Here is a 26724-nt window from a genome sequence, read left to right as displayed (position 1 = left end):
GAATCATCCAAAAAATGAAGCGGATCCAGTAATCAGATGTACCATATCATAGCAAACAGTGGTGAATGAACTCCTTACCATTAAAAACTTCTTAGGGATCACCTTTATGTTTCCTCACTGTTTATTTTCCATCCAATCGGTTAATAATGTAACGTAAGCCGGGATGAAGAATAAAAAAAATATTAGCTTGATCCAAAAATTTTGTGGCCCATTAATAGTCAATCACTACTGTTTCCTATGGTATGGTCCACACGATAATTGGATCTACCCTTTTTTTGAAAATACCCAAAAATATCTGGAAAAATTGGATGGACGGCATGGATACAAGAAACATACATCAAGGTAGGCCCCACGGTAAGCGCAGCACCATCATCGGTGAGTCCGGGGTCTCACCTGATCCTCTGTCGGCCGCTATATAACGAAAAAGAAGAAAAGTAATAAGAGAGACTCTTCACACCTCGTCGTAAGTGAATTTCGCGATCGTTCTCTCTCTTCAAAATCATTGCTATTTCTTCTCAGTTAAGTAATCTCTTTCTTATCTTCGCATTTGAATTAAATTCGTTTGCGTTTGAATTAAATTCGTTTGGATCAATGCTCTTTTTCAGTTGTAGTCTCTTTTCCTCTCCCATTTGGACTGAATTCGTCGTTTTTCCTTTCCCTTTTGGACTGAATTCGTTTTTCCTGAGCAGCATCCATCTGATTCTGTACTTGTCTTCTCTCTTTGATTAGAAAGCAGTCCATCTGTTTGATAATTCTGGATTCTACTAATGATGTCTTTTTTGTTTATTATTATTATTATTATTATTATTATTTTTTTCTGTCATTAGGTTTTGCAGAATTTTGTACTGTTCGTTTCTCAATCGAAGGAAATTATAGATCCTAGGTAGTATCCACAGATATCAGGTGGGGTTAATGTCTCTCTGTGCAAGATTTTTTTCGTTTTGGTGGGCCATCATGTGGTTTTGACCAAATTGGATCAGATGAGCTACTGGATCTTAAGTTTATATCATGTGGGCCCCACTGTTGGTGATTGCGGGAACATGATTGGGGTGGTAACAAGGTGTTGCCAGACCGTTGGTATGTTGGCCTCTGCCATGATAACCCAAAAATCTACTGGGAAGATTGCAGGCCATTGATCACGGGCCTTCTGTTTGTTTTGGTCAAATGTGGACAGTTGCTGTATTTCTGTTACAGTCTAAGTCTGTTTTGCGGACACAACTTGTAAGGTTAGGAATCTCCAATGCAGGAGATTCTTTTTGTTTAAATATTTGCAATTGAGGAGATTTTTGGGGTGTGGTGTATCGATTTTAAGGCAGGACATACCAATTGTCTTGAATTGCTGAACCGTGTGCTCCACTTATACAAACTGAAAACCTGAGGATACTGTGGATCTCATAGGCCTGTTTGGATTCATGGAAAAAAATAAAATTGAGGAAATGTTTGTCTCGAAAACAACGAGAAAGGAAAATCCGTTTCCCTTGATTTTTTTTCACAAGATTTTCTTGAAAAATTTTCCACCATTAAAAATGAAAATTTCATGAAAATTTTACTTGAGGCAGAAGGTGACAGTGTATGTTGAAGATGGCCCATGGCATATGTGGCACAGTGATGCATGTGGTACACTGGCATATATGAGGTGCTTGACGGTGAGAATGGTACATGTTGCACATATGACGTGATGGGCACCTGAAGATGGGTGTTGGCAAATATTGCACATATGGTATTTGGTACATTTATGACACTTTAGGATGGATGGTGGCACATGTGGGGTACTTGAAGATGGTCACGGCACATGTTACGAGTTGCATAATGGCACATGTGATGCATGTGAAGCGCTTAAAGATGGATCAGCCCATGGTGCGCATTGGCACTTGTGGCATATGTTGGTGTGTGGCACATTGACATGCAAGGCACTAAAAGATGGGCGGTGGCGCATGTATGGCGCTTTAAGATGGATGGTGCCATGGTGGCACATGCTCTGAAGGTTATATGTTGGACACTTAGAAGATGGTTGTGGCACATGTGACTACCATGTGAGCTACTTTGTAGTGGGGTTGTTTCCTTTTCTTTTCCCCAATTTCATGGAAATGACATTTAATAAGTAGGGGCAAGGAAATGAAAAAATGGGCTTATTTCAGGAAATGGGAGGTCAATGGAAATGTCATTTCCACAAAATTTACAAAAACAAATGATGGAAATGCTGTTTCCATGTGCTTCACTTGTACAAACGGAAAACCTAAGGATATTGTGGATCTTATAAATTGCAATTTGTCTGAATCAGTACAGGACTCAATGGTTTGATTTTGTTTTGTTTATTTTCCTACTTGTCCCTTTATTAGAGTGGTTCCCGTTCTTTTGCCATCTGGCATATTTGCTTTTTTGCTTCTATTAGGCAGCCTAGGCTGCATTTGGATGCTCCTTCGAATTGAACTACAATAATTCAAGCAACAAAGTGGAAATGACCCAAGTGAGGCTAGCACCACTCCATTTATAATGAGGAACTATGGCGTTCAAGACTGGTACTGACACCATATGCTTGGTTACTTGGTTTATTATCAAAACATGAGGTGTCATGCATAAACATGAGGTGACATGTTAAATGCAAGTGTAATAGATGCGTATCATGCTTGCACTTGTCATGTTAGATCCCCATGCTTATGAAAGCATGTTGAGAAAAGTAATCTTCTTGTCGTCATGCATAGCTTGAGGTATAAGTATAGGTGTAGCTTGTAGGTAGCTTTTAATCCCCTACACACACTCACACTTGTACATCTTTGTATAGGGAGTAAAAAGAAATATCATCTCCTTCTCCTGAGATAGCTGTGCTATCTCTTAATTGAGAGACTAATCTCGGTAGAGAGCTGATCACCCATAGGCGAGGTACCACAACTTGTGGTACCATACCATCTTTTTCTCCAACATGAAACTTGTGTAGGACATCAGCGGAAACAATAGGCCTCACCATGATATCACCTGGCAGAAAAATTAGGTGATTTAGGCCAGCCCTCTCATTAGGTGGCTACACCAGTGGAGTTAAGGGGCAATTGACAGTCTGGTTCAACATAGAGGTGTAGCCCACCTAGTGAGTGGATCAGCCTGATTCTTGATAAGGATGATCTTCATGTTGGGGCTTATTAATTTCATGGCAGCCAGTCGTTTTTTTCTGCCCAAATTCAGAGTGTAATTACTGGCAGAAAAACCTGAAGTTTGAGTTCTGTCAGTACCTCCTTAATTGTAGCTTTCACTATAGATCTAGGACCTATTCTTGTTCTTGTATTTGTGGAATGATTTCCTATGCAAGTGGCATGTCTATAGGAAAGATGGTATGATACTGCAAGTTGTGCCATGGTTGTGGGTGACCAGTTCATCTAGCATTAATGATGATTTATTCTCAAATATATGAACTAAAAGAGAACTTTTTTTGTTAAAGGTTAACACATTAGTACACATCCCACTGTTAGCCACACCGCACTTGGGAATCGATACCAAGACCTCAGTGTTGAAACAAGGTTATCTTCACTCAGTCTACCATTTGAGCTTTGGATCGGTGTGTATTCTTTGCAAGTTGTTAATTAAGAGAATTTAATTATCCACAAGTTGTCTACTTAACTCCGTCAATGTCCGTCTTTGCATTCTCATTGTTGGTCCCAACTTGGATGAAGGAGGGTTGTGTCAGGTAGGCTGCTGGTGTAAAACTTTGCGATATCCTACTCAGTACTTTTGACATGGCATTTTAGGCTCATGCCAAGGCGTTTCCTGCAAGCGATGTGTTGCACTGGCACCCGGGTGCGGTGAGAGATGGGCAACTGTGTGGGGTAGGCAGCTGGCGTAAAAATTTGCCATATCCTTCTCAATATTCTTGACATGGCATTTAAGGCTCATGCTAGGGTGTTCCCTATAAGCGATGCGTTGCACTGGCAGGGTGCAGTGAGAGATGGGCAATGGTTGGCTATGACATACCTTAGAAGTGACATGTTGCAACAAACCCTGGTTGCTGTGAAAGTAGGAAGGGTTCTTGCGGCATGTTGGATGATTGCGGGTGAAGAAGCTAGACTAGAAGAATAGGATTCCTCTCGCCACATGGAATGCTTTCTTACAAGAGACTAAGTGAAAAGGGATAAAAGCTAAGAAATTGAAGAATGTTTAAAGGATAGAGTTGTAGATGTTAAGAAAGTAGGCGATATGCTTTGATTAATAATTTTTTATTGGGAGAGGAGATGATCAATGCCATTAGTGCAAATGCAATGCAACTAGGATTATAGGATTGAATTAAGAGACCATTCAAGGGGGAGGTGGTTGGACTGACTCAAGGAATCCAAATGAAGAGATGATATTATAAGAGGGGACTTAAATGGTTGTGTAGTAAACGATAATGGATCAAATGAAATGGTACATTGAAGATATGGTTTTAGGAATAGAAATGAGATGGGAGATGCTATCCTTGTCGCTATGGCATATGATCTTGCAATTGCAAACACATACTTGAGAAAAGAAAGATGGGCATTTAATAATCATTAAAAGTGATTTATTAGACATATAAACCTCTTTCTACTTGGGAAGACATAACGATCAATATGTAATAACTTCAAGGTTATACCAGGAGATAATTTGACACTGCAACATAGGCTAGTGGTTATGGATGTTTACATTAAGAGATGGAAGTAAGTGAAATTAATAGGCATCCAAGAAGAAGGTGATGGAAGTTAAAAAGACAGAAGTCGGTGTTATTTAAGAATGAATTAATTAAAGAAGGAAAGTAGAATGTTGAGGAAAAAAGTAATGATATGTGGATGGGATGGCTGAGTGTGTCAAGAAAGTGGCAAAAGAAGTTTTATGAGTATTTAAAGAGAAAAGACACTCTTATAATGAAACTTAGTGGTTGGATGATGAGGTCCAAAAGGCTATTAATGGGAAATGATCATGTTACAAGGCTTGACAAGGGACAAAAACTGCAGAAAAAAGAAGAAGAAGGTTATAGAAATGCCAAAAATGAACGTTAAGAGTGGTAGCGAGACTAAACTTAAGGCATTTGATGACTTGTATAATAGATTTGGGACAAGAGAAGGTGAGAAAGATGTCCAGAGGAATTGTAGGCACCTAGATCATGTTAGATGCATGAGGAGCAATGATCAAAGGGTATTGGTTATCGCCTTTTTGGATTGGGGGTAAATTAGGTACACGCAAGGGAAAGGAAAATTGTGACAAGCGGATGGTAAACTGACATCACTACTAAAGAAAAGTCTTGAAAGTGTTTGGGAAGAAATGCTATAATGGACACCCCCCATCCCCCGGAAAAAAGAAAAGAAAAAAAGCCATTTAAAAGAAGGTGTGAAAGGCAAAGACAGTTTTCTCTTCGCTTCCTAAGCAAGCACAAACTGAATGCTTTCCCTAGTTTACCCTTAATCCAAATAGGTCCTTAATATGACAAAATTAATGAAAGGTGGAGAAGTCATTTCTAAAACTTGTTAAGTGATGAGCACTCTAGGAGCATATAGGTATAGAAAGAATCATAAACTCAAATGATGCCGGATAGCATAGATACTTTTGTAGGTTTATAATATTTAAAGTGGAAAAAGCTTTGAGAAATATTTAGATGGGACGACCCTAAGACCATATAGAATATCGGTAGAGGCTTGGAAGTGCACAGTGGAGTGGCTTATTTTGATTGAATAAATTGTTCAACAAGATTACAAGAATGTAGAAAATGTCAGACGAATGGAGGAAAAATACCGTGTTACTATTTACAAGAATAAAGGAGACATACAAAGATGCGCTGGCTATCGCGAGATAAAAATAGTGAGTCATAGTATGAAACTTTGGGAGAGTGATTGAGCAAAGATGAATCCATGGGACAAATGTATAAGAAAATCAGCTTGGATTTATGCTAGGGAGGGCAACCATCAAGGCTATTTTCTTACCTAGAAAATTGTTGAAGTTTGGTGAAAGGAGAAAGGATCTCCATATGGTCATTATTGTTTTAGAGAAAGCATACTCTAGGGTACCTATAGAGTAATTTGGTGGGTTTTGGGAAAGAAGGGAGTATTAAGAGGATATAAACATGGTTAAGGACATACATGAGGGAATGGTAACTAATGTGAAGAATATAGAAGAGAAGTGATTTTCCAATTACATTGGGCTTCCACCAGGGGTTGGCATTGAGTTGGTATCTTTTTTGCATTGGTTATGGACGAGTTAACTACGCATTTATGGGTAGAACTGGCAATGGGCTGGGTGCGGGCCTAGATTTTGAACTAGTTGGGCTGGTCTATGGGCCGGCCTTATTCAAAATTTTGTTTTTGTTGGGCCCAAGCCCAATCCACTGCTAGCCTTATTTACAGGAAAAAGGTCCTGTGGTGTATGTTGTTTGCTGATGGTATCGTTTTGATTGATGAAACAAGGGAGGGGGAATGCAAAGCAAGAACTAGAGAGGGATGCTTTATATTCTTAAGGTTTTAAAATCATTAGGACAATGCAAAGCATATAAAATACTATTTTAGTAATGGTAGGAGTGGAAATGAGGAATTGGTTAAGATTGATGGTCAAGGATTACCTAAAATGATGACTTCCGATATCTTGGGTCAGTGATTCATGAGAACAGAGAGATTGTGAAGGATTTTGCTAATCGGATTAGAGCTGGGTGGATGAAGTGGAAATGTGCCTTTGGAGTTTTATATGATCGCCACATACCAGTCAAAACTAAAGGGTAGATTTTATAGGACAACTATAAGACTGACCATGATTTATGGGACATAATTTTGGAGGAACAACATGTTCATAGAACAAGTTTAGCTGAAATGAGGATGTTGAGATGAATGTGGCAAGATGAGGAAGGATAGAATTAGAAATGAACACATTCAAGGGAAAGTTGACTTAAATGGTTTGGCAATGTGCATTGGAGACCAAGCATTGCACCGGCTTAAAGGAGTGAAGTGGTTCAAGTCGAAGGCTATGAAAGGAAAAAGGGGAAGGCCCATGTGTACATGGGTGGAGGCGGTATGAAGAGATTTGATAACCTATGGTTTAACTGGGGATATGGTCGTTGGTAGAGTGGAATTGCGGAACAGAATTTGTGCAGGCAGCCTCAATTAGTTTGGAAGGCTTAGATAATGGTGATGAGGAAGTTGTTTATGAAAGAGAATTTAGTTCTCTACAGCAGTTTCCAAACAACAGTTCTGCTGAGTGTGATTATATTTAGGGGCTGGTCATCATTGTGAATCGAAGTGGTGCCACCTCTATTCTACAGTTGGTTAACGTATGGCAATTCGATTCAACTGAACATCTAAATGCACCATTAATTACAACTCGGTTATATGCATGGGTTGTGCATAGTTGCAATTAAGACAGCTTTTCTCTACTTTACACTAAAAGCTTTGTCATCAGGTCAACATCTGCATCTAGAATTTTTTTTTTTAATTTTCTCCTGTAATGACGAGATAGACAGATGGTGATGCTCATTGCTCATTTTTTGTTTCTAATTTTACATATTAAAATTAACATTTCTTGCATGTAATTGATTTGTTTCAGTTGAAAAATGGGTGGAAGTCGTGGTGGAAGCTTGATGGATGATGATTGGGAGCTAACTGCCCCCTCCAACGCGGTTAGTACTGTTGTTTTGGTCGGACGAACGGGCAATGGGAAAAGTGCGACTGGAAATAGCATCCTTGGGCAGAAAGCTTTCAAGTCAAGAGCCAGTTCTTCAGGTGTTACCAGTACTTGTGAATTGCAGAGAACTGTTCTAAAAGATGGTCATGTCGTGAACGTTATTGACACTCCTGGTATGTCTATTTGCATAATCTCGTCACACCTTGTTTTCTTTTATTGCATCATAAAAACTAATAGCCTAGTAGGTAGTCAGTAATGACACAATATATGTTGCAATGGTTTAAAGTTCATGGTTTGATGGTATTCTTTGTATGATGGCAAAAAGCAATAGCAAGATTCTGGTAGAAGACGAATGCTACTTGCTGACATGCATCTGTTGTCCCCCTGATGAGCTGATGTGCTTAATTTTAGGGCCAGGGCATAATCATGGGGCTGTCTGATGAACAACCTAGTTGATGCACACGTGCCATGTTGGCACTTGTGGAGCATCTGGGTTTAACAACTCTAGATTAGTGTATATCAGTAGGTTTCTTTTTCATTAAGTAAGCACTTCAATGGAGATGTAGTTATGATCTTCAAGACTGAAGCTTTCTTTGATCTTGTGGTGCTTTCTATGCATGGCTAACTTACTAATTTATTATCTTCTCTAGGCACTTTAATTAAAGTAACTGTTTTGTTGCATTTATGTTTTTCCCCCAAAGTACTCACTTTGGCTTGAACACAGTGGCCTGACTTTTTATCACTGTTTTGAAAAAGAAGATTTAAAGTATGTAGGTGCATTATTTGACACTGATAAAGTTTTCTGATATGGTCGTTTCTGTAAATGTCATTCTAGTCTGATAAACAGTTTAGTATTCATTTGGGGCACGTGCTCCAGTGGTACTGGTACCACTGTAATCTATGGTGGTATTGCACAGAAGTGGGCCCCACGTGATGTATATATTACATCTAACCCATTCCATCAGATGCGTGACCTCAAGGTACATACATTATGCAATAATAAGCCCAACAAAAAACTCAGGTGGGGCACACCAAAGAGAACAAGTTGAGATTGGATGTCTACTGTTAATTTGAATGTGATGTCCACCATGTAGTTCCTCTGCAAACCAGGCTATTCAGACCCTTTATTTGGCTGGATGAAGCATCAGGCTCAAAATCAGGCTGTTTTACAACTCAGGTGGGGTTTGCTAAAAATAAAGGGCGGGCGTTCCCTCCCATCTCATACCCTATGATGTGGCCCACCTGAGTTTCTCAAGTTGGGGGCATGAGCTCACACATCTGATGGATGGATTGGATCAGATGTCCTGCACACATCATGTGAGCTCGCATCTGCTTAGTACTACTGCACTGGTACTACTGGAGCAGGCCTTTTCTTCTGGTGTCTGGTCTTTTTTCATTAAACCATGTCATGGTATTAATATGCTTGTGTTGGGGAATTACAAACGTTGCATTCTTTTTGCAGGGCTATTTGATTTCTCAGCGGGATCTGATTTCATTGGCAGAGAGATCGTCAAATGTATTAATTTGGCCAAGGATGGGATTCATGCGGTTCTTGTGGTTTTTTCAGTTAGGACTCGCTTTTCCAAAGAAGAAGAGTCTGCATTTGAGAGCTTGCGAACCTTTTTTGGAGATAAAATTAATGATTACATGATTGTAGTATTCACTGGTGGAGATGAACTCGAAGAGAATGATGAAACATTGGAAGATTATCTGGGTCGAGAGTGTCCTGAGCCTTTACAGGTCCAATTTTACATTTTCAATACTTCTCTAGTCACTATGCTAGTTGGTTGATCACCTCTTATAATTGTTAGCGTCATTATCCGCACCATGGACACACCTAAAGGAAGTTTTTTATTGTTATTGTTATTGTGGACAGTTTCATTTTCAACCTTTCACTTTTCCCTTTTCAAATTAGAGAATTATAATCACATTATTCTTACCTTTCAAAGAAATAATCACATTATTCTACTCTATGCAGTTTTATTTTGGTTTATTTTGCATAGAGTTATAAGATATTGGTGTAAACTGATGAATCAATTAACATAAACTTAACAATACAATGGAGAGAATATAAGCTTGAAGGAGAAGTGGGAGCATTCAAACCATGGCCATGTGAATGGCTAGTTAAAATCAAATTGATCAATGATCTTAAACATTTGATTTCTTTCTCTTCATTTTGGGTTGTGGACAATTTCATTTTTAGCACTTCGTTTGATAGCCTTGGTTGGATGATAGATACACATGCAGTTTAGATGGCATACAATTAAAAAATTGCATATATGGCATACAATTAAATCAAATTAAACTGTCGAAATCATGGATTCCAGTGTAGATGTACAATAAACCCAAAATTATGTCTGATTATCTGGTTACCAGATTGGTAGTTATTTATTGTACAGTTTAAAATGAAAAATATCCAGTGGTCTTATTTCAATAGGTAATGTCCACAAATCAGAGGTTAGGATTGATTTACCAATCTGATTTTGGGACTGTTAATTAGCAACAGTTTTCTACAATTTAGTTGCTTTAGTTTGATTTAATGTATGCACAGGTACCATTTCGGGGTGCCTGTGTATCAAGTGTCATATGCTGGCAGAGTATCAAGCCTATCAAATAACCACCCATTTTGTAGGGCATTTTGCCCGATCGAATTAAAAACGGATCCTTTCCAATTAACCAATTGACCACATATATGAGGGCATATCTGGTGGGGATGGCACCCGAACCAGAAATCAAGCAGACAAACGTATTAGAGATCTGGAGTCCATCCATCAAGCAGGATACACCGTGAGTATGCCATAGGCCAAAAATAGTGTTCGTCCACCAGTCAGGCAGATCAAACTTGTATAAGAAGAAAGGGCCATCAGGAAAAAGAATTTGAACAATCCGTTTTCAACTCACATGGGTTGCTCACTTTATGAGTGTGCTACCCTGATTTTTAGAATATAACATGTTTAAAGTGCACCCTACTTGGTGAACGACCTAGATCTCTGCTGACACGTGCTGTATGCATGCAGATCTGATTTTCCTGTAACTGTATGTGGTAAGAAATAGAGCTTACAGCCTGTTTGGACAGCAGGAAAAGAAAGAAAAAGGTAGGAAATGAAAATGACTTCCCATTGGTGTGACCTTCCTTTTGTGTTGTTTAGATAGCAAAAAAAAGAAGGAAAAAAAAAAGTGGATTTGACACAGCAATCATTAAGCCTTTTCCATATTCAAAATTCTCTAGTACAAGATGCAAGGCAATCGTTGTCTCGAGTAAGCTATATATTATTGGACTCATTCATCAAATTTATGGTGTTTCTTTGTTGGAAGTCAATTGGTTTGGGTCCCAGTGTTCCATTTTTAACTCCACAAAGAATCTGTTGAAGTATTAATCTTCTAATCTTTCTTTGATCAATTATTGATCTTTTAATCTATTTTATATGTTAGATGCTTATTGTTATTTTTGATCAAGTGCTTAATTTGTGATTGTGGGATAGCTTATTGATTTGTTGGTTTGAGATCCCCTATAACATCTGGTTGAGATGTTTTACGAATGTTGGAAATCTCTTTTCCACAGTTTCCAGGTATTTTGTTGGAATCTTTTTATTTATTTTATTTTCTAGTTCAAGTATTTGGAGTTTGAGAGCATAAAACTCAATCGATCAAACCTTGTAAGTGGCACATGTAGTAGTCAACTTGGAAATGCTAGAAATGTTTAATGTATCAGATTCACCAGAATTCTCTTGACTTATATGGAGTAAGCAATACTTACTGATCATGAAGAACAGAAACTCTTATTCTCAATGTGCATTTTCTTGAAATTCAAATTCTCTTCGGATATTTGATTCAATTCCTGGGTTTCAATTTGCATGGATGTGTGTGCTTGCATGTTCATGTACAATGGTGCACTTATATGAGTTTTACGTGCACACGCCCTTCTGATGCTAATACTTGCACTTTATACTTGTTGCTGATGCCAATGCAGAAACTTCTCCAGCTGTGTAAAAACCGAGTTGTGCTTTTTGATAACAAAACTAGAGATGAAGCAAAGCGGAATGAACAAGTCCAAGAACTACTCTCCTTGGTACACATTGTCGTAGAAGAAAATGGCGGACGTCCATACACTGATAAGGTTTTCAAGGAACTCAAGGTGAAGATGTTTCTTAATTCATACAAAAGATGATACTTTCACAATCTGGATTAAGTGATTTTTGACGCAATAATGGTTTAACAGGAAGGAGCTATAAGGTTGCATAGGCAAAAGGAAGAGGTTGAGGCTTTGAAGGGGTACTCCAAACAGGAGATATCAGAATTGAAGGATCAGATGTATAGATCATATGACGAGCAGCTCAAACGAATAACTGAGATGGTATGTTCAGCTGCCTTGCCTTTGTTTTCTGCTTGTCATTTGATGTACCTTTTGATCTCTTACATAAGTTTTTGATATTCAATGGGGGACCCATATTTATGTATAGTTGCCCAACATAGACTTGCCATGGTTGTGGTTTGTATTTTCTACTGATTCTTTCTAAAAACCCCCAGATGTAGACAAGGATTCTAAGCCCTCAGCATAGGGAGGATTGTAAATTATTCTTTCATGGTGTGCTAGTCTAAAGAAAGGAACACGAAACAGGTTGAAACTGTCATGTATGGCTTTTTGATGATGACCTTGAAATATATTGTCAGTAGTGTGTCTGAAAGCATGTAGATTTATTGCTTTTGTTCATGTGCACTCATGTTGTTATATAAAAAAACCAAGAAAACTAGAATATGCCCTTCATACTTCTTGGGTTTATTTTCTGCGTTTTTCCATTTTGGATGTGTGCTTCTAGTAAATGCAACACTACTCAACCTTGGATTTTTGTTGAGTTATCGAGCATTCCCATCTCAGTAACTGCGGCCACACACATTTTATTTTATTTTTTATGGCATCCAAAGTATCCATTTGTCGGGTTCCATTGTGGATGGGTTGCACCCAAAGGATGTGTTGGTTGGATGATTGCAAGTGGACGGTTAGCAGAGGGTCCTTCACGGTTTCTATTCATCATGTGAAGATTCTCCAATCAGCGAATTGGTCATTTCAAAATTTGGAGTATGGGTGAATGCAACCCAACAGACGAGGAGTCGAATACATGTGTTCCATCTATATGGACATAGCAGTAGTATACATGTGTTCCATCTATATAGACAGAGAGAAACTGATCAAAATATGTGCTTAGATATAGATCTCTTGTGTTTTTAGCTGTTTGTCATGTGAACCTGCATTTGTTGGAGCAGCGTTTGATAATCGATGGCTAACAGTCAATTGACCTATTCATGAATAGGTTGAGTCAAAGCTAAGAGAGACTACTCAAAGGCTCGAAAAACAGTTGGCTGAAGAACAAGCGGCTCGATTGGAGGCAGAAAAGCTCGCTCACGTGGCTCAAATGAAATCGAGCGATGAGATTCGTCAGCTTAGGGAAAGCCTGGAGAGAGCACGGCAGGAGACTGAGGACCTGCGAAAGCAGGCCGAAAGTGGTAGATGTGCCATTCTATAATGTTATTTTTTGTTCTTGCCTCCAATACATGCTCATGACACTACCCACTTTTTAAAATTACTAGATGCTTTGCCTTGTGCAGTAGTTTTATGTACAGGTCGTATGCATACTTAGTCAAATGTCGAGTCCGCATTACATTTACCCTACTATACAGTTCCATATATATAGTCCTTTATATTCAGTCAAATGTTCAAACTCTTGATATGGCACAATGGTCCATGATTGCGACTGTTCGTTGAGTGGGTTCCAGAATCTCACTGATCAGATGACCCATACCATCTGATTGGTTACTTGAAAATCGGTGGTAGAAAGAAGCATCGAATGGCAAAAGCCATTAACTGAATGGGCAGGAGTCTGGTCGATAAGATATGCTCATTGTGATTGAAGGGTCAGGATTCTGATGGTTATGCCACATGTTCCTGATTATCCATGCATGCACTGAAGACTTGGATTTTGAGACTGTACAACTGGTTCAGAGATCTAGACTGTTTTTATGATGGCTCCAACGTAGGGCTATGCCTGAAAGATCACTTGAATATTAATCCATTTTTTACGTCTTTTTTTTTTTTAAATATTAATCCATTTTTTATTCTTTATTTTTCCGGTAAATATTAATTCATTTTTGAGTCTTTATTATTATTATTATTTCATTTGAATGGCTCAATTGTTGTCGTCTAATTAGATATCACCAATTTAATGGTTTGGATTGTTCCATCCATGAGAAAAGTCCATCCACCATGTGGCCCAACACACACCACTCCATACCATAGACTCCATGAACGAGACTCTTTAATCATGGATCATAGGGCCCGACACCTCGAGGCCATGATGGTTCACCCTATCATTAAAAAAATTTGGTGGTGAGTCATTTACCTTATAATGGGCATAGTTATTTGGCAATCCAGATCGTCCAAATCATTGATCCCATTGCGGATGGGGTTTACTGAAAAACCACAGATAATAGTAACCATCTGGTTTAGCTCATTGAATTTGGTCCGTTCAGTTGGACCATCCATTCGATCCCTACCGACTAGATGGTTAGGATAGGTCTTTAAGATAGGTCCCATCTTACAATGCGTCCCACAATTTGGAAGGTGATCTGGATATCCGCGAGGGTGAGTAACCATTCTCCTATTGGACTGCCCAATTGGCTTACCGGCGGGTAACCATTGGTACACCGACATACACCTTTACGAAAATGCACTCGGTGCAAAATCCCTGACACGTGCGTATTGTACACTGGTTTTTGTTTTGAAGTAGTTGGGGCCCATTTTTCAGCCATCCGGATCATTGGTACAGGAGGTTCCTCTTTCTCTCTGCAGTGCATGTGTACAAATACCTTGGACGCTAGTCCTGAACGGGTCATTTTAGCTTTTTATTTCTTTCGGACATCAGTGGCCCACTGCCCAATACCTGGAATACGGTGAAGCCATATTTCCACGCATGGCGACGTGTCAACCGTGAGCTCCCATTGTGAAGTTTCTAATCTTCTTTTAGAATTTCTAGCAACGATGTTGACGTGAGAAGAGCATATGCGAGTATTTCTAACATGGATGCTAACGTGACAAGAGCGTATGCGAACTGATTCTTTGCTTGTGGCATGTATGAGATAGTGATTTCTTTGGATTTTTTGGTGAAAATCTTGAGATACACGTACTATGGTATCAAATTTTCAATCTTTAGTCTTTCAATTGCCATTGGTTTGGTTAAATATAAGCTGTAAGTCTCTGAAAACTTGTAGCTTCTTTACACCTAAGATTTTGACTTCTTTCAAACCAGCAATATAAGTTTCGTACTCTGCTATGTTGTTGGTGCACTCGAATGCTATACACCTAGAGATAGGACTTGGGACATTGTCGGGAGATTAGAGAATAACTCGGATTCCACTTCCCTTGGAGTTTGCTACGTCGTCGAAGAATAACGACCACTCATATGCCTTCTTTTCCTCGATGAGTAAGAGGTCTTTACCGGGAAAGGTCTTTAGTGGCTAATAATCAGGTAGTGAGTGGGCAACAAGATGATTGACTAGGGCTTGTCCCTTAATTGCCATATAAATGATATAAGTAATGTCAAACTCAGACAAAAGTAACTGTTATTTGGCTATCCTTCCAGTAAGTGTCGGCTTCTCGAACAAGTATTTGAGCAGATCCATGCGAGCGAACAGAAGAATATGATATGTGATCATGTATTGCTGAGTTGCCCGGACTCAGGCCGGGCATGTCTTCTCGAGTGCTAAAAATTCGGTCACATAATTGGTGAATTTGCGACTTAGATAATATATTGCTTATTCATTCCTTCTTGTTTCATCGTGTTGGTCGAGGACGCAGTTGATGGCGTCCGCTGCTACTGAGATATATAATAGTAGAGGTCGTCTAGGAGTAGGTGACATTAGAACTAGTGGATTCATGAGATATCTTCTGATACGATCGAAGGTGGCTTGAAAATCGTCATTCCATTTCTTAGGTGAATTCTCACGAAAGAATTTGAATATTGGCTCACACGTGGGAGTGAGCTGTGCAATGAAGCGGTCGATGTACTTAAATTTGCCAAGAAGGTCGTAGATTTCTTATGTCCTTGGAGCCATCATCAACGTACAGTTCCATCTCCTTGTTCATCATGTCGTGGAACAAGGTCGTCATCGCTCGCTGGTATGTAGCTCCTGCGTTCTTCTGATCAAATGACACAACCCTGTAGTATAATATTCCCCATGACATGATAAACGAAGTCTTCTTGCGATCTTCGACGATCATCTTGATTTGATTATAGCCCAAGAAATCGTCCATAAATGAGGAGATATTGTGCCCTGCAATGCTGCCGACCAGAGTGTTAATGTATGGTAGGGGAAAGTCATATTTAAGATTGGCTTTATTGAGATCTTGGAAGTCGATGCACATATGGACTTTGTCACCCTTCTTTGGTACTAGCACGATGTTAGCGAGCCATTCAGGATAGTTAGAAGCTATTAAGAATCTCGTGTTGTATTATTTGATGACTTTGTTGCGAACTTTCAGGGCCCATTCTGGCTTCGTCCGTCTAAGCTTATGCTTTATTGGCTTCATCTCTGGCTTTGTCAACAAATAGTGTACAACGAGCTCTTCATCAAGCCCTAGCAAGTCTTCATACAAGAATGCGAAGTTAGACAATCTTAAGGCGATCCTCAAGTTTAGGAGTCAGATCATCATTTCTCCACACAGGACTTCGTCCATACCCATGAGTTCGAAGTCCAGCTAGATGTTGAAATCATATGTGTCAACTTCAAACTCATACGACGCTTCAGATGAACTAGGAACATTATTGAATGCAGGAATTGAAAAGCTATTTTATTTTTGAAAATTTTGAGAAATTAGAATGCTTGATGTTTTGGGTTTTTGAAGATTATTTATTTATTTTTGGGCTCCAAGGGACCTTAAGTAGGCCGGTATTGCGAACCTTGATTGACCATGATCTGGTTTAGGATGCAAAATGCTACCTAAAATGACATTTTTTTAGACCGGTGCCCTTGGATGGCTCATCGGCTGCTTCGGTGGTTAGAGGAGTAGCTGTTCAATTGAGAACCTATGTTCCCTCCCCTACAACAGCGAGGGTTGGTGCATTGGATGGAGAGTCATGGCCTAGCCTGATGACCATGACTTTCCCTTGGTTGGGTTCTAGATTTAAGTTGTGCTTAGTCCCTCCTGGATCACTTACCGTGCATTTGAGCTCTTCCGGCTCCGCCATCTAGTACTGTGTCGGGATTTGCACATCGGACCAATCCAACATTGGACATTTCCCTTTTTGGTTCAATGAATTGGATTGTCGTGGTTGTGACTGGATTGTGGGGATTTCGACTCCTGGCTGTTGGTGGACGACGCTGGTGTAGCTGATGTTGTAAGTGGTGTGGACAGGGCATGCTCCTGGTTGACTAATGCTAAGATGGGCAGGTTATGCCCCTGGCTGATTGTTGGAGCAGGGAGGTTGTCCCCTCAATTGATTGATGCTGAGACCGGTAGAGTGTGCCCCTAGTTGATTGTTGGAGTGAGGAGGTTGTCCCCTCGATTGATTGAAGCTGAGATGGTAGGGTGTGCCCCTGGTTGATAGCTAAAGCGGGGAGGTTGTCCCCTCGATTGACTGGTGTTAAAACCGGCAGGGTGTGCCCTTGGTTGATTGTTGAAGCGGGGAGGTTGTCTCCTAGATTGATTGAAGCTGAGACAGGAGGGGGTGTGCCCCTAGTTGATTGTTGAAGTGAGGAAGTTGTCCTCGATTAATTATAGCCGAGACATGCAGGGTGTGCCCTTGGTTGATTGTTGAAGTGGGAATGTTGTCCCCTTGATTGATTGATTATGAGATAGACAAGGTGTGCCCTTGGTTAATTGCTAAAGCGGGGATCTTGTCCCCTCGATTGATTGATGCCGAGACAAGCAAGGTGTGACCCTAGTTGATTATTGGAGCGACTGTGATGGTCGGTATTAAGGCATCCCGATGGTCCTTGAGGCGTTGTGCTTGGTCTTGCTCTTGGTCCGATGCTTCTTTTTCTTCTTGTACATGCGGTTCTTTCCCCACTGGTCCTAGGATTGTTTCCCACCGGATAGGAGGCCATAGTGCTTCGCTCAGGCATAAAGGAAGGCCTTTATATAGTTCGGTTAATCCTTCTAATGTTCCCTCCTTGTAAGGAGCTCCAGGTCTAACAAAGTTGATTGGTGTGCATAAAAAATTTCCCTTTCTCCACTTCTCTTTAAAGGCAAACCTATATCCCAGTCCCCACTTCCTTTTATTGTAGGTCGTCTCTAATGCACTTGTCTTGAAGTGATTCTTTGTACAATAGTTGAAGCTTTGTCTTTCTACTAGCGAGAAGACATACTCACCGCTCATTGGTGATGGATTGGTAATTGTATTCACAGTCTTGATCTCGAAAGTGTGGTAGGGGATGTCTTTTTCTGAATGATGGTTGTCGATGATCGTGATGATTGGTTCTTGTGTACCATAGTTGCTTGGAATGATAAACTCATATTTAGCCAGGACGAAGATTACCTTGTTGTCCAGGATATATTTTACCTGTTGATGGAGACTAAAAGGGATGACTCCGACTTTGTGAAGCCATGGCCTTCCCAATAGCATGTTGAATGATGCAAATATTTTCAAAACTTGAAAAGTGATAACCGAAATATCTAGGCCAATCTGGACCTCAATATCTACTTCTCCCTCCAAAGTCTGGCGAGAGTTGTCGAAGGCTCTAACACTCATGTTGCTTGGTCGGAAGCAGGATGGTTCAATTCCGAGGTGAACTACAGTTCTGAGTGGGCACATGTGCAGGCGTTACCCATTGTCGAGGAGGACCAACGAAACTCATAGATTCTCATAGCGGATAGCTATATTGAGAGATCTTTCACGATTTCGGCCTTTGGGAGGAAGATCCTCATCCATGAAAGTGATGGCCCTGGGAGCGAGGAGTTGCCCATTCACAAGCGCAATCATTTCGAGTGGAGTGTTTGAGGTGATATGAGTGTCGCTCAATGTTTTAGCGAAGAGCTCCTGGTGCATTCGTGATGTGCATAATAGCCCTCATATGGATATTTGTGTTGGGATCGTCTTGAGCTGTGTCGCTACATCATATGCTGTCTCTTTCCTAGCCTTGATAGAGCGCCTTTGGAATCTTCATTATCTCTTCGAGCACAGTGTCTGTTAATGTTCAGGTTCTTCACTTCGTCGCACTCCGAATAGTGCCAAGGAACCGACTTGTAACATGTATGCTCCTTTTCTTCGACTGTCATTAGTTCTTCAGTGGCTGGCGTTTATGCTAGTGCTGGAGGGATGATCAGTGTCTCCTCTTCGTAAGGAGCTCTTTCCTGTAGGACTACTCTTTTGCCTACGCTAGATGAGATATGGTAAGGTTCATCCTCATAGATGATATAAGGCTTAGGCTCTGCTTGACTGCTCTTGTGGCTGGAGGCTGCCATGGGATGAATAACAACCTTTTTTCCATTACCGACGGTTGGTGGGGGAGCCTCCTATCATGAGCTAGCTGATGTGGCATGCGGAGAGGTGCCCCTAATGATCTGTTGGTGATTGCTCGGGCTACCCCTTGTAGGACAACTGGCTCATATGTTTAGCGCACCCCTTCCAAGATTACCTGCTCCTAGTTCGTTCTTCTGTGAGCTATCTCTTGCCGAATCGGTGGGAGTGACGATGGATATAGGGAGAAAGCCCACTCCAGGATTATTGGTTCGTGACTTGGGGGTGCCCCTTGCAGAATGACTAGTTCGAGCCAGAGGGTGCGCCTTACAATACCACCGATTCCCATGGTTGATTGTTGATAGGAGACTGTGATGGAAAATAAGGAGTGTTCCTTCCTTAAAGGATTACTGGCTCAGCTACTGGGAGAGGGGTCTGGGATGCCCCTTGCAAGATCAAAGGTGCATTGGAATTATCTTCCAAGATGACATGGATAGACTGTATAGGAGAGAAAAAGTGATCGATCCTTTCATTCTCGACGTAATTGATGGCTGGACCGCTCGATGAGTTGGGGGTCTGACTGATGCTGCAGTAGGAGATTCTGGAGAATGTTTGTGGGAGTTGTTGGAGCAGTCCCATGAATCGAGATGGAAATCTTTTGACCATCGACAAGATCTTGGACCATATGTTTCAGGGAGAAACATTGTTTTGATTAGTGACCTCAACTCTAATGGAACACACAATACTCGTTTCCATTATAGTTCATTGACAGAGGATTTGGAGGTGGCCTGGGTTGTAGGGGAGTGAGGAGTTGTTTCTGTAGTAACGTTACTATGATTTGGCTGTACGTTTATGTGAATGGAGTGAACCTCCTAAACTCCTTGGTCATCCTTTAATTCTGATGAATGTACTGGGCATTTCCCCTGAGTTATTGTTGTTGTTGCTGCTGTGATTGCGGAGGCTCTGGTTATGGTTTTTTGCTACAGTGGAGGTGGTGGTTAATATCTCTATTGTTGATGATGAGGGCAGTGCTGTTGATATTGTTGGTGTCCTTGTTGAGGCGCATGTTGAGTGCCTTGAGCTCCAGCAATGATGTTATTTGCTTCTATTGGGCAATGGGCAGAACTGTTGCCATTTTCGTTCCCGTATCCCACAGGTCTTCCTTTGACTTTGTTCCGTTTTACTGGAGTAGCCTAATGAGGCCACGGGGATATTGTCCCTGCACATATTCCTCCTCCTACTTTTTCTCCAATGTGGATGAATTGAGCGAAGTTCACATAGGGATGCAGGATCAAATATCCAAAGATGCTTAGATTCGTTAAATGGACGATCATGGAGATTTTCTCCTCGTCATCGATTAAGGTGCGCATTCTAGCAGCCATTGCTTTCCATCGTCCCACATATGCAAATAACGTTTTGTCGTCTTTTTGTCTCAATGCTACCAAGTCCGCTCTCCTGGGAGCCATATTGAGGTTGTAGGCAAACCTATTGACGAACGCTTGCAAGAGATGCTCACAAGTCTTGATTTGGTAGCAATCTAAGGAAGTGTACCAGTCCAAGGCATGCCCTTTAGAGGCTTTTGGAATAGGCGAATAAGGGCTCATTCATTCCCTGTTATTGCATTCAATTCCCCACAAAATGCATTGAGATGTGTCGTAGGGCACCCACTGTCGTTGTATCTCTTGAATTTGGATACCTCGAAGTTCCGTGGTACTTGTGAATCTGGAAAGTGGTACATGAATTTTGTTGAGAGGAGATTGGCCACTTGTTGTATTTGAAGCTTCTGCATGGTTTTGAGTTGCTCCCGCAAGTCCTTTATTTCTGCGCGACTTGTTTGAGGGACTAATGTCTCTCGCGGTAAGGCATGTTCCGCTTCTTCGACATAGTGAACGATTCTCTCATGAAGCACTCGGATCTCAATCACAAGGAATCAATAACATCTATTGTAACTAAGGTTTACAATAAATCTATATATATATATATATATATATATATATATATATATATATATATATCAAGCTAAACCATTGCTAAATCAAACCACTCATTATAATCGTAGTTCACAACCAATTTAAAAATAAACAATTCAAAGGCTTTAAAGTAAAATTCAAATCAATTCAATCTAACATCATTATTCAAACTATTATTTATTGAATCAAATAGACTAAATATTATAATCAACTATAAGATTCATCCCTTAGCCTTAGTTAAAAGATTAGCCTAGCATGACTAACATCCTATAACAAAAAAAAAAGAAGGAAAAAACATAAAAGACAAAATAGAACTAAAGGATTGAAAAAGAAGGGCGGCTTCGTAGAAGCTCCGCCACCCCTTGGTTTATCTCCTAAACCTTATTTCGTACTTAGAATAACCTAAAACACTCTTTTAAATAGAAAAATTCCGTATTGACTTTGCACCGACTTCAAATTTTCGCACTTTTGTTTCATTTCGGTCGCACCGAGCCCACCTTCGGTTGCACTGAAGTCAAGTCGAGTCCAGCCGAAGCTTCAACCTAATTTCCTCAAAATCTGTTTGAAGTCCTTATCTCCTTTCAGTCACACCAAACCCACCTTCGGTGGCATCGAACATCACTTCGATCGCACTTAACTGTTGATCTGAATTAAATATGAAAAACATTGTTTCTTGCTATGCTGTTTTTGACACTTTCGGTTGGACCAAACCAACCTCAAGTGAGACCGAACAGTCTGTTATTAGATTGTGTAATTTTTTAGACTTTTTTCTGTCTTTGGTACTTGGTTTTTTTTAGATCTTTAGTACTTGAAACCTTCAATATTGTCTTCCATACATTCAATTCTTCATTGCCTTCGAGCTTGATCTCTTTTTGAGCTTCGAATCATTTATTTAAGTACGTGTTCAACTTTATATCCAAAATTACTTTGCATACATTAATTAATTACTTAAATGCATTTGAAACCAGTGCAATTGAGGGCATACGTATGCAATATTTAGGCGTTATCACAACCCTAACCAACATTTTTCTAGTCCCAAGCAAAACATGCAAAATATATTTCAAAACTAAGTGAATAAATTCCTATAAATTCAAACAATTCTAAAAATATTATATATTATAAAAATCTAAAACACATTAATGAAAAGCACAACTTTCACATAAACTCTAGCACTTGGTAAATATCTTAATCAAGTTCAATGCATTAATCCTACAATTAGAAAAATTCTAAACATTGAATTCCATAGGTGTATAATGAAATTTAGACTTAACACAACCAAATGTTTGGCTCTCTACTTTCATAATAACATTGATAATCAAAAGTGTATTCAGGATAATCAAAGTTTAAACCAAAACTTACCTTACAGTTTAATACTCTACTCTTTTAACTTTTGATTTTTTCTATCAACGGCTTTTACACTATTGTCAAGCTTTTTCTTTTCCATTCAAATATTCTTTCTCTTGTTTCTTGTTTTTCTTTTCATGGACACTAAAATAGGTAGCCTTTTTTTAAACAACTATTTTTTAGCCAGGTATTTTTTTTTTCTCACTTGAACATGCTGGACAACATTCTCAAAAAGCATCAAGTTGGCAATTCAATATCTAACTTTGAAACTTTAGTGTGTAAGCTAGATGTGACATGTGAATTACATAACTTAATTAATGATTAAACTTTTCAATTAAGAATTAATAACTTCGAACTCACTTTGAAATCTATCAAAAACTATAATCCAGGCTTCAAAAATCCTCAATATTGAATATCGTATCATTTTAATATCTAGATTATCTTTAAAATCATTTAAATTCATGAAAAAAAATTCAAAATTTTTAAAAATTTTAACCTAAAATTTCAAAATTTCAGCATAATTGGTATAATTTGAAGAATTTTTAAAGGAAACCCTACCCCCAACTTAAATGATACATCATCCTTAATGTATAGATAAATGCAATAAACGTAATATGAGAACAATGAAAATAAAGAGGAATAGATTAAAAGTACCTGAAATGCGACACCATATTAATATTAGTGTGAACTCCTTATAAGTCAGTGTTTCAACAACTAAGTTAAACTAATAAAGCATATTGACTCTAAAAAAGCAATTAACTCATAATTTTAAACTGATTAATCCTGAATAAATTAGGATTGAAAGTCGGGCGGGTTCAACCTAACTGACTTGACATTGGGTCGGGCTTGGCCAGGATGTACTGGGTTCAGTCTCGTGTTTGTACAAACACTAACTCAGAACAAAATTTGGTCAAGCTTGGCTTGCCTGATCCAACCCGAACTCAATCGATTTATAAATTATAATTTTATTATATTTTATTTGTGGTCCACCAGAAATTTGGATCTGCTTAATTTTCAGGATAACGTTATTAAATGTTCTGAAAAAACGAATGAACGGTGTGGATATGAAACATATTTATTAAGCTGGGCCCACCAAAGGCCATGCCAAATCTGCTTGGATATTCTTAATTTTTTGCAAGAAATCGGCGTCTAGTCGTCCATCTTTTCCGCTTCCAGGCAGAACGCTATATAAAACTTAAATCCGCGTCCGGTCCTCTATCGATTCCGCTTCGAGAGAGAACGCTATATAAAACTTACTCTTACAAAGTGACATCACCAAGGTATGTAGAGCCACCATCATGTATGTGCTGTATCCACACCTTCTATCAATTTGAGAGATCATTTTAAAGCACGAGCCAAAGAACGAGGCAGATCCAAAGCTCTAAGTAGACCCACCACAGAAAACAGTGACGATTGAACTCCTACCATTAAACACTTAGCCTTCGATCTGCCTCCTTTCTAGAATCATACCCTAAAAGGACCTGTCAAAATGGATGAACGGCCTAGATTAAAAAAAAAACATACATCACGGTGGCCCCCACAGAGCCCCTATCAGGACCGTCCGTCTCTATATAGGCCCTGCTGGGGTAGTAGCCAATCCTGACCCATCAGTTGAATGCCTGATGAAGAGTCAAAATCATGAAAATGGTACGAAACTAGGTTGGGAATTCTGATCGTAGCTGCCGGACACGTGCGAATTCCGAATCGTCCATTTCCCCGCGCGCTCTCTAATGAATTTTTTCATCTGTGATTCATGAGTTCCATTCCTAGAAGAAGTCTCTCCTCCCTCTCCGATCATCTTCTCTTCCGCCTTCAAAACTCTTCCATAAATCTCAGACACTTGCAGCAAATCCAAGCTCAAATTCTTACAAACATACACCTCCAATCCAATTCTCTCATCACCCATTTCCTCTCCTCCTGCGCTCGATCCCGAAAACTCGACAACGCTTTGCTTTTTGTGCAAAACCTACGGAGACCCTACTTGTATGCGTGGAATTCATTGATTCGATTGTCGGTAGAATCGGGTTCGGGTCAACAGTTTTTGGGCTTTTATAGCAAAATGCTGCGTCAAAATGTCGCCCCAGATAAAACCACATTTTCTGCAGTTCTTCATGGGTGCGTTGTTTTTTCAGAAATCAAAGTAGGGGAGGCTGTTCATTGCCAGATTCTGAAAATGGGTTTTGATTTTGATCTGTTTTTGCTCACTGGGATATTGAATTTTTATGGAAAGATAGGAGATTTATGCTCTGCGAAGAAAGTGTTTGATGGAATGCCTGAAAGAGATGTTGTGGCACATAATGCAATGATTGGAGTGTTGAGTAAGCATGGGCTTGCGTCCGATGCACGAAGACTGTTTGATGAAATGCCAGAGAGGAATTCGGCGTCCTGGAATTCCATGATTACTTGCTATTGCAAGTGGGATGATGTCCATTCTGCAAGGATGATCTTTGACCAAAATCCTGTCAAAGATGTGATCTCATGGAATGCGATAATTGATGGGTATTGTAAGTCAGGTCTTCTGGAGACAGCTCAGGAGTTGTTCGATCAGATGGGGTCCGCAAAGAACTCGGTGACTTGGAATACGATGATCACAGGCTATGTTCAATGCAGGGAGTTTAACAGAGCGATTTCGATGTTTCAACAAATGCAAGTGGAGAATGTGAAGCCGACTGAGGTAACCATGGTTAGCTTGTTGTCTGCCTGTGCTCATTTGGGTGCTTTAGATATGGGTAGATGGATTCATGCTTATATAAAACACCACAATTTTAGAATTGATGTTGTTTTGGGTAATGCTCTCCTAGACATGTATTACAAGTGTGGGAGTATAGAAACCGCTCTTGAAGTCTTTCATGGGCTGTCCAGGAAGAATGTCTATTGTTGGAATACAATTATTGTAGGATTAGGAATGCATGGTTATGGAAAGGAAGCCATAGATGCTTTCGTTGCGATGGAGAATGAGAGGACTAGGCCCGATGGAGTCACCTTTGTTGGGCTCTTATGTGCATGTAGCCACTCGGGTTTGATCTCTGAGGGCAGGCGGTTTTTCTCTCAGATTGGGGTTTACGGCATCGAACCGGGGATTGAGCACTATGGATGCATGGTCGACCTTCTTGGCCGAGCAGGGTTCCTTGAGGAAGCATTGAAACTCATAGAGACCATGCCCATGAAGCCTAACTGCGCAGTATGGGGGAGCTTACTCCGTGCATGTAGGATTCATAAAGATGCAAAACTAAGTGAGCAAGTGACCAAACATCTCTTAGAGTTAGACCCTTGCGATGGGGGGAATTATGTGTTTTTGTCAAACGTGTATGCATCAATGAATCGTTGGGATGATGTGGAGAGCTGCAGAAAGATGATGTTAGGGAGGGGGGTCCATAAAACACCTGGGTGTAGTTTGATTGAGGTGAACAATGTTGTCCATGAATTCGTGATCGGTGACACGTCCCACCCGCAGTTCACACAGATCAGTGCATTTTTAGATGAGATTGCTATGGAATTGAGGGATCTTGGGCATGAACCTGATACAACCTCGGTTTTCCATGACATTGAAGAGGAGGAGAAGGAGAATGCCGTTAGATATCACAGTGAGAAGATCGCTATTGCTTTTGGGGTTATGAGCACGGGACCGGGTAAGCCGATTCGGGTGGTGAAGAACCTCCGTATGTGCAGTGACTGCCATGCTGCTACTAAGCTTATGGCTAAGTTGTTCAAGAGGGAGATTATTGTGAGGGATCGCAACCGTTTTCACCATTTTCGAGATGGTTCCTGTTCTTGTAGGGACTACTGGTGAAGAAGATAGGTTGAACTGCTGCTGATCATTCTTTGAACAGAATATTGATTGTACCATATGTATTTGCAATTCAAAATGCTATTCAATTCATAATTTGTTGTTTGTTTGGTAAATTAAGAGGGAGGACTGCACAATCTGCTATTGGGATCCTTGAGCGCACATCTTGTAACTATGACTAATTGAAAGCCATTTTTTGAGAGGTTGAGAATATTGTAGTTTTCATTTTTCGTTACTCAGGAAAATGCGATGAAATTCATTTTTGAGAGGTTCAGGATCTTAAAGCTTTTGTCTCTGTTAACAAAAATGCTATTTTTGTACTCATGGCCGGATCAACTGCAAAGCTTTGTCTGAAAAGCTTAACCTACAAAGCAACAGGTGAGGCGCACTTTGATGTGTGAATAATATCCAATATGTGTGCCACTTCATATTCTCATTATATCCAAAAAAATCAGGTTATTCCAAAACTCAGGGAGGCCACACCATGTAAAATCATCCCCCATGCCTGTAAAATCACATGTTGTGTTGTGGAAAAACGCCAGCTCAACTCTCTCACTATACAAGGAAACTT

The 26724-nt window shown here is 40.0% G+C and overlaps 2 protein-coding genes across 2 annotated transcripts; both read left to right on the top strand.

The window, feature by feature from the left end:
- Positions 1 to 397: 397 nt before the first annotated feature.
- LOC131242800 (immune-associated nucleotide-binding protein 9) lies at positions 398 to 13305 on the top strand. The gene is made up of 6 exons (XM_058241683.1): positions 398 to 518; positions 7525 to 7775; positions 9065 to 9342; positions 11573 to 11737; positions 11822 to 11956; positions 12912 to 13305. Exons 2-6 carry the CDS (start codon positions 7532 to 7534, stop codon positions 13122 to 13124), a joined length of 1035 nt encoding a protein of 344 aa, XP_058097666.1. The 5' UTR covers positions 398 to 518; positions 7525 to 7531; the 3' UTR covers positions 13125 to 13305.
- Positions 13306 to 24119: 10814 nt separating this feature from the next.
- LOC131244088 (pentatricopeptide repeat-containing protein At3g62890-like) lies at positions 24120 to 26156 on the top strand. Its single transcript, XM_058243747.1, has one exon. The coding sequence runs from the start codon at positions 24120 to 24122 to the stop codon at positions 26154 to 26156; it is 2037 nt and encodes a 678-aa protein (XP_058099730.1).
- The last annotated feature ends 568 nt before the right edge of the window (positions 26157 to 26724 follow it).

Source organism: Magnolia sinica, chromosome 4 (genome assembly GCF_029962835.1).
Source record: "Magnolia sinica isolate HGM2019 chromosome 4, MsV1, whole genome shotgun sequence".
Classification (NCBI taxonomy): domain Eukaryota; kingdom Viridiplantae; phylum Streptophyta; class Magnoliopsida; order Magnoliales; family Magnoliaceae; genus Magnolia; species Magnolia sinica.
Note: the sequence above shows the minus strand (reverse complement) of the source record. Positions and strands in the feature narration are given on the sequence as shown.

What these genes read in the sequence shown, in the direction of transcription:
- LOC131242800 (XM_058241683.1), top strand. Translation starts at nt 7,532, where the DNA reads ATGGGTGGAAGTCGTGGTGGAAGCTTGATGGATGATGATTGGGAGCTA. An exon ending in GAACGTTATTGACACTCCTG is followed by an intron (nt 7,776 to 9,064) that starts GTATGTCTATTT and finishes TTCTTTTTGCAG; the next exon opens with GGCTATTTGATTTCTCAGCG. An exon ending in AGTGTCCTGAGCCTTTACAG is followed by an intron (nt 9,343 to 11,572) that starts GTCCAATTTTAC and finishes ATGCCAATGCAG; the next exon opens with AAACTTCTCCAGCTGTGTAA.
- LOC131244088 (XM_058243747.1), top strand. Translation starts at nt 24,120, where the DNA reads ATGAGTTCCATTCCTAGAAGAAGTCTCTCCTCCCTCTCCGATCATCTT.